The 8,230-nt window shown below is 29.7% G+C and overlaps 1 protein-coding gene across 1 annotated transcript in view; it reads right to left on the bottom strand.

Annotated features, from left to right (window-relative positions):
• Window positions 1-5,986, bottom strand: part of LOC112525458 (F-box protein PP2-A13-like) — a 9,090-nt gene extending 3,104 nt beyond the window's left edge. Inside the window, exons 1-2 of the mRNA XM_025135592.1 lie at window positions 5,565-5,986; window positions 5,186-5,304 (exon numbers count right to left, since the gene is read on the bottom strand). Coding sequence (XP_024991360.1) covers window positions 5,186-5,304; window positions 5,565-5,912 — 467 coding nt within the window. The 5' untranslated portion in view covers window positions 5,913-5,986. The remainder of the gene's footprint in view (window positions 1-5,185; window positions 5,305-5,564) is intronic.
• Window positions 5,987-8,230: the final 2,244 nt, after the last annotated feature.

The raw sequence follows: 8,230 nt of genomic DNA, 5'->3' as shown, positions 1-8,230 counted from the left end.
TATATATATATATATATATATATATGTATGTGTGTGTGTGTGTGTATTAAAAGAAGAACCAAGAGGTAATTAGGTGCATCTTGAGAATTAAGTATTGAAGTATTAGTTAATTGTGTTTGTGTTTGAGATATCTCACTTTGATAAGAGATTGAAAGATTGACTCTCTTTTGCAAAATAAATCTTATTATATAAAAATAAATTGTATTTACAATCATCAATATATATATATATATATATACATATCAATCTTTATATATATATATATGAAAGTAACATCCACAAGAAATGATGTGAAACCCTAAGAATTAAGTATTCTATATTTCTAGCATTGAGGTTTGTATCATACATTGATGGAGAGAAAGATTGGCAATTGATGGTAGATATAATAGGAGGTTAAAGTGTCTTTGTTTTCACTCATGGAGTTGGATTCTCTTGTCTAATCCTATAAACTCATATTGTCGGCTCATGTTGGCTAACCCTCCAAACTCATAGGGCTGGTTCATTTTGGCCAACGCTCTATTTGCAAAATGTTATCTATATAAAAAATCAATATATCTTTATATGTATCTCCATTGTGTCAATTCATGTGGTTTTTGAGTCATAAGGTTATCTTATTTGGATGATCTTATTTTTGCAAAACAAATCTTATTATATAAAAATAAAAAATGAATTATCTTTACAATCATCAATATATATATATATATATATATATGTGTGTGTGTGTGTGTGTGTGTATTTATATATTTATATTTTTGTGTGTGTGTGTATATATATATAGAGAGAGAGAGAGAGAGATGAGCGATCAAATACGAACCACCCAATTTGTACAAACCGTACAAACCAACCTCATCTGTCGATTTCATTGTTTAATCTTATTAAAAAAATTTCATGAAATTGTTTCATATAATACTTTTTTTTATGAAGTTGTTTCATATATGGTTATGAAATTGTTTCATATAATACTTAATGAAATTTTAATGAAATTGTTTCATGTATTTCTCTAAATTTCATTAAGTATTATATGAAACAATTTCATTAAGTATTATATGAAACACTTTCATTAAAATTTCATTAAGTATTATATGAAACAAATTCATAACCATATATGAAACAACTTCATCAAAAAAAGTATTATATGAAACAACTTCATCAAAAAAAGTATTATATGAAACAATTTCATAACCATATATGAAACAACTTCATCAAAAAAAAGTATTATATGAAACAATTTCACAAGATTAAACAATTTCATGAAAAAATTTCATAAGATTAAACAATAAAATCAACAGATGAGGGTGGTTTGCACGGTTTGTACAAATTGGGTGGTTTGCATTTGATCGCTCCTCTCTCTCTCTCTCTCTATATATATATATATATATATATATATATATATTAAAAGAAGAACCAAGAGATAATTAGCTGCATCATGAGAATTAAGTATTGAAGTATTGGTTAATTATGGTTGAGTTTGAGATATCTCACTTTAATGAGAGGTTGAGAGATTGACTCTCTTTTACAAAACAAATCTTATTATATAAAATTAAATTATGTTTACAATCATCAATATATATATATATATATATATATATATCAATCTTTATATATATATATGTATATGTATATATGAAAGGAACATCCATAAGAAATGATGTGGAACCCTAAGAATTAAGTATTATATATTTCTAATATTGAGGTTTGTATCATACATTGATGGAGAGATGAAAGATTGACAATTGATAGTAGGTATATAATAGGAGGTTGAAGTGTCTTTGTTTTAACTCATAGAGTTGGATTCTCTTGGTTAATCTTATAAACTCATATTGTTGGCTCATGTTGGCTAACCCTCCAAATTCATAGGGCTAGTTCATTTTGGCCAACGTTCTATATGCAAAAACGTTATCTATATAAAAAATCAATATATCTTTATATATAAAAAAATAAGTTCCAAAAGAAATGATGATGACATCCTAAGAATTGAGTATTATATATTTCTTGCATTGAGGTTGAGTTTTGTTTATCCCACATTGATGGAGAAATGAAAGATTGACAATTGACGGTAGATATATGAGATGGGGTTGAGGTGTCCTTGTTTTAACTTATGGGGTTGATTTTTTTTTGCTAATCCTATAAACTCATATTGTTAGTTTATGTTGACTAACTCTTCAAACTCATGGGGTTGGTTCATTTTGACCAAGCCTTTATTTGAGAAAAAATTATCTTTTTAAAAAATTTATATATATATATATATATATATAATGAAAATTTTAGGATATTGAGGTGGCACCATGAGAATTGAGTATTCTCAAATGGTGGATTGTACTTGAGTTTTAATTGTCCCACATTGGTGAATAGTTGAAAGATTTGAACAAAATGAAATGTATAAGAAAGTGGATTGGATGTATTTGTGTCAAATAATAGGGTTTATCTCATAAGATTGTCTTATTTTTGGATGACCCTATTTGAAATCTATAACAATAGTTGGAAACCAAACCAATCAAAAGGTAAAAATTATATTGCAAAATTAATATATTATATCTCTATATATATAAAGGTAAAACATTGGGGTGATGAGGTGGCACTATGAGAATTATAAAAGTAAAACGTTGGGGTATTGTGGTGGGACAATAAGAATTGAGTTTTCTAAAATGGTGAATTTTGATTAAGTTTTAGTTGTCCCTCATTGGTAAAGAGTTGAAACATTTAAACAAAGTGAAGTGTATAAAAAGACAGATTGGTGTCTTTGTGTCGATTCATTGGGTTTCTCATAAGGTTTGTCTTACTTTGGATGACCTATTTTTGAAATCTATAACCATGGTTGGGATCAAAACTAACCAAATTGAAAAAAAAATTATCTTTATATATAAAAAAGAAAACATTGGGGTATTGAGGTAGCATCATGAGAATTCAGTATTCTCAAATGGTGAATTGTTGTTGAGTTTTAGTTGTCCCACATTTATGAAGAGTTGAAAATTATGAATAAAGTGTATAAGAAAGATGGATTGGATGCATTTATGTCAAATCATGAGATTTGACTCATAAGGTTGTTTTATTTTGAATGATCGTCTTTGAAATCTATACCACAGTTGGAATCAAAACTAAATAAATGGTAAAAATTATAGTGCAAATATAAAAATGAAACCAAGGATGATGATTTGGCAACATGAGGTAGTTATTTATCTATCGTCTTGGTGTTACTACTATCAAGGTTTGATACACCCCTCTAATTACAATTCAAATATTATAAAATGTTACGATAAAGTGTAGTATTTTTACAGTTTAATATCTGATATTTGAATCATCGACCCTACTTGATATTATTTTTTTTTTGTAAGGGAAAATACATTATTTTAGTTTGGTGATGTGGTTTCTTCATGCATCGCCTTGAACTTCCACTATTGTTGCTACAACTTACGCACTCCTCTAATTTTTACTTTATATATTATAGAACATTTCTTTCTCATAACTTTAAAATGAGATTTTAATTAAATCTGTTACAAAAACAAAATCGTGATTTTGTCACCTTAGATGAGATTTCAGTTAAAACTGTAACTTCTAATTAAACAAACTATTAACATTAGTCAAACATTTGTAGAGTACTTTGCAACACCGTTCTCGAACATAGTTAGATAACTTATATTAGCATATGGTTCTAAAATTGTTGTCAACTCCTCTTAAAAACTTTTAATGTAAATGAGTAGTTGTCACACACATTTGCCTAATTTTTTTAGAGGTGGACTTCAAATTTTAGTCTATAACATTTCTTTTGAAGGTAGTATTATCGTTACCGAACAGCGCTTGATTGGAAGACTAGTATTATATTAAAGGAATTTAAGATAACACGAAACGTATAGGAGGAAGGATGCGTGGGTGTTTAGGATAAAGAAGTTGTAAAGCAAATTACGTGGAATAATTATATTTAAAGAAATTAATAGATAAGATTATAGATATAGTATCTAACGATTACACCTCACATTATATATATATATATATATATATATATTTGTATTTTCTCTCTTATGATAATTATTAAGAGATGTTTTTATTTGTAAATTCAATTATTAATTACAGGTTCAAATATGTAAATTTAAAAAAACACATCCAGAAACATATTTTGCGGATCTATAACTATTTATATATTTGGTCCCTATAATTGCATACTTGAATTACAAACTTCTTTTTTTACACTTTTAACACCTACGCAAAACTGCCTAGGGTGTAAATGATACGAATCGAGTTCGAGTATCGATATACCCAACTTGAACTTGATATTCGTTTCTCAAAGTGTAACTCGACTCGAAAACTCGTGAATAGTTAAAAACTAAACTCGATTGCAATTTTTTAAACTCGAACTCGTTTGAATCTCGAATCAAGCTCGAACTAAAACTCAAATCAAGCTCATCCGTTTTAATTTATGAAATTTTAGGGTCTTCTCTTATAAATTATAAACTTAAAGGTGTGCTCTTGAATTTTATAAAACTAAAGAAATGCACCTCAAACTTCATTATCAAAAAAACAAAGTTACTCTCTCTCATTTTATAACACTTTTTCACCCTTCATTTACTATCTTTCTTTTAATATGGGACAATTTCACCGACACTTCTATAATTTTTTTTTGTCTTCTTTTAGTTGTTATTTTAATAAATAAACAAAAATTGATTAGTTTTTGTAATTAAAAAATACACGACTTTGTTCAAATATCTAAAATTATAAGATATCTTTATTATATTATATTTTATAAATTATAATATAAAATTGATTATACTACTTTATATATATATATATATATATATACATATATATATATATATATATAATCAAGCATCTCACGAGCTTTTCGAGTTGAGTATTGAGTAGCTCGACTCGTTAATATGTCGGATCGAGCTCGAGTTTGAGTCGAGTGTTGACCGATTCAATCTCAAGTAGTTCACAAGTTGTCTCGTATCATTTACACCCCTAGATCTATCAATTGCAGACCTATGACTATTTTCGTTATTTTGGGAGATAAATGGTTAAGAGATGAACCCACCGTGAAAAATAACTATTTTAATTAATTTCCCTTGTTTTAATTGAAAATCCCATTTTAAATTAATTTAAATTTGTAGGTTTATCTTTTATCATAATGAAATTAACTGATTTTACAAAACAGAGTTCATTGTATAACATTTTTAGAGGAAATAAATTAAACCTGGATTGAAGAGTGGAGATGTGGGCCCAATATCTCCGATCATGTATTCCGGTGATCTTCATCCCCTTCCAAGAAACCAGCATACATATCCCTCCTCTTCTCTTCTCGCTCCATACTTCCTGCACAATATAAGCCGATTAACTTGAATATCCAACCCGTTTTGTAAGCCGATTAATCACAGAATGACCCTACATGTGAACCTGGAGTCATTGCATTTGAACCCTTATCTCTAAAATGAGATTTTTATTCATCCTTAGATTTGATGGTAAGACCTTCCGGCAATTTTACCTTTGAAGTTAAGCTCATACCAATCAGACACCACCCTTAATTACCATTAATGGCGTTTTTTACGCATACAATTAAAGAGATGCTTGAATACCTTTGTACCAGAGGAGATACGAACCGGACGACACAATCTTGCATAGATATCTTTTTTAGACAAACGGCAATCATACTCGTAAACCTTAAGCAGTTTCTTCACAAGAACACCATAGTTTTCCGGCAACTTCGATTCCCATAAAACATCAGCACACGAAGCTCGATAAAAAGCTCGATTCACATGGGCCAACTTACAGATCTCTGGAGGGTCAAAGTGGTCGAGCACCATGGCCAAACAGTTTTCCGGCAAGTCTCCGAGACCACCCAGCTGTTTCGGTGGAAGATGACTGCAACTCGCCGGAGTTTCATCATTGTTGACCGGAAAATTGGTCGAAAAACCAGAACCCATGTACACAAATTAAAGGATTTTGTTGGTAATAAATGAGATCGGAAGATGTTTTGGTTTACACTTAATTCTTCACCAAATGTTTGTATCTGGCTTTCTTATTTATGGCATCAGCCTGATACCCTTTTCTAATAATAAATTGATTTTTGTATCTACAATCTTCCAATAATATAACCTTTTTTTTAAATCTGTTTTTAAAGGGTTAAATTGGTGTCAATAAACCAATTTTTTTGGTATCCATTAGTTTTTCTTGGGTTTCTTTCAGTCAAATCATCATTTCCCTCGTTTAAATTTGTCTCCTAACTATTTCTTTACCAGATTGACTCAATTTCACTATTTCCGCAATATCAAAGATCAAAAATTCAACTCAAATATGCAATTGCGACAGTCATATATGCAACTGTGACAGTCAGATCTGCAATAGCGACGATAAGCTGGTTAAATTTGACATTTTTTTGTATTTTAACTATGTCCTCAATATTGTGGAACTGGGTATTGTATTGCAGATGTAGTGGCATCGGGGTCAATATGGAAGAGAAATAATTATAAGGCCAATTTGAACGAATAAAATGGTCATTTGAGCTAAATTTTGTTTTCTGGGTTAGATTATGTACACTGACTAATCACTCGGGTGACCACGAATGACTATTTCTGATTACGAATGATCTGAAATTATCACAGATGAACCTTTATAATTAGAATGGCTTGAACGTAAAAGATTTGATTCCTTTATTTTAGAAAAAAAAAAAGCTTTAAAACTCTTTATTTTAAAGCATTGCAACTAATTTTACTTTTGTTTCTACTTAAAATAGGAAGTGTTATTTTAATGCAGGTTTTCTATTTTAAATTTACGCATGAATTATTTTATTTTTTTTTTCTCAATAAATAATATTTTGAATATTTAATTAGCTTTAAATGAATTTAAAAGAGACAAAATATAAAACAAATTCCGAATAATTAAAGTTAGTGGAAAAAAACAATAAGCGAGTGATTAGAATTGATTTGATAGTCGGTACTAAACCATTCATATATTTGTAAATGTTAACAATATTAATTTTGGATTGTAAATTAATATCATGCATTTAAAAAAAATATAAAATTAATATTAACATATTTGTTAAGAAATAGTAATGAGATTAGTTGTTGTCTTAATTGAGAGTAAACTACAAATTTGGTCCATGTTATTTGGTGGTTATAACAATTTTGGTCTCTACAGTTTTGAAATTATAAATTGATCATCGTGATTTACAAAAATGATCGGAATTGTTCCTTGTCTCTAATAACCGTTAAAAAAACCCAGTTAAGTTAGGAGCATTTTTGTCTTTTCTAGTTTTATGTCATTTTATGTTAATGATGTTTAATTAATACCTTTTATATCATATTAATTAATTGTATATATAAAACATATAAACACGATGCATGCTTTCCTTCCACACCTATATGCCTCATCCCCTTCCAAACGGTTGACACGTCATTTCCTCCCACAATGACTGGCGATTGGTGCCTACTCCGTTAATCACCACCATGACCACCGCTGAGGTTTCTCCCTTCTCCCTCTCACTTGTTTTCTCCCCTTCTTCCCTATTGCCTTATTTCTTCTTGTCGACCTCAATATAGGAAAGGTATATCTCGGTGAATCTCCCTTCCTGGTGAATGCACCAACCACTGCATCACAATCAATCAACCCACCACTTGTAAATTGACCGCTTCCTCAATATCTTTCTATAAATCTAGGGTTCGTGTTTCATTCTTGAATTCGTTATTAGTTGTTATTAAGTTTTTGACCCCTTGATTGTTTGGTCTTGGCTTGAATTTTTTTGCACATTTCCATGGATGTTGCTCTTGGTTCACCCTAAATATCATATTCATGCAAAAAATGGGATTTAATTGCAATCAAAGCAATCAATCTTGAAATCAGATCTCGCCTAGGCTTTCTCCTCTGCTTCTACTATACTGGTTTAGACTGTGCACCAATTAGGATTTTGTATTGATTTTGATTTGGATTTGGTTTCATCTATTAAGTTCGCATCAGGGGGTTGATTTTGACTTTGATATTGATTTGAAGTTTGGTGCATGGATTTAAATATAGGTTTGATTTGGATTTGTTCGAAGGTTCGGCCAGAGAAGATGGTCGTAGGAAGAGTACTCGAGAAAAGGAAAGGGGTGATACGGACACTTGTCATTATATTGATGGACCAATCTAAACGATTTTTACTATTTTGTAAGTAAAACGATAGACTACTAGAAAAGACAAAAATGCCTTTTACTTAATTGGTTTTTATAACATTCATTAAAGGAAGGACCAAACCCGGACGTATTTG

This window comes from Cynara cardunculus (assembly GCF_001531365.2).
Source record: "Cynara cardunculus var. scolymus isolate 2C chromosome LG 13, CcrdV1, whole genome shotgun sequence".
In the NCBI taxonomy this organism is placed as follows: domain Eukaryota; kingdom Viridiplantae; phylum Streptophyta; class Magnoliopsida; order Asterales; family Asteraceae; genus Cynara; species Cynara cardunculus.
Note: the sequence above shows the minus strand (reverse complement) of the source record. Positions and strands in the feature narration are given on the sequence as shown.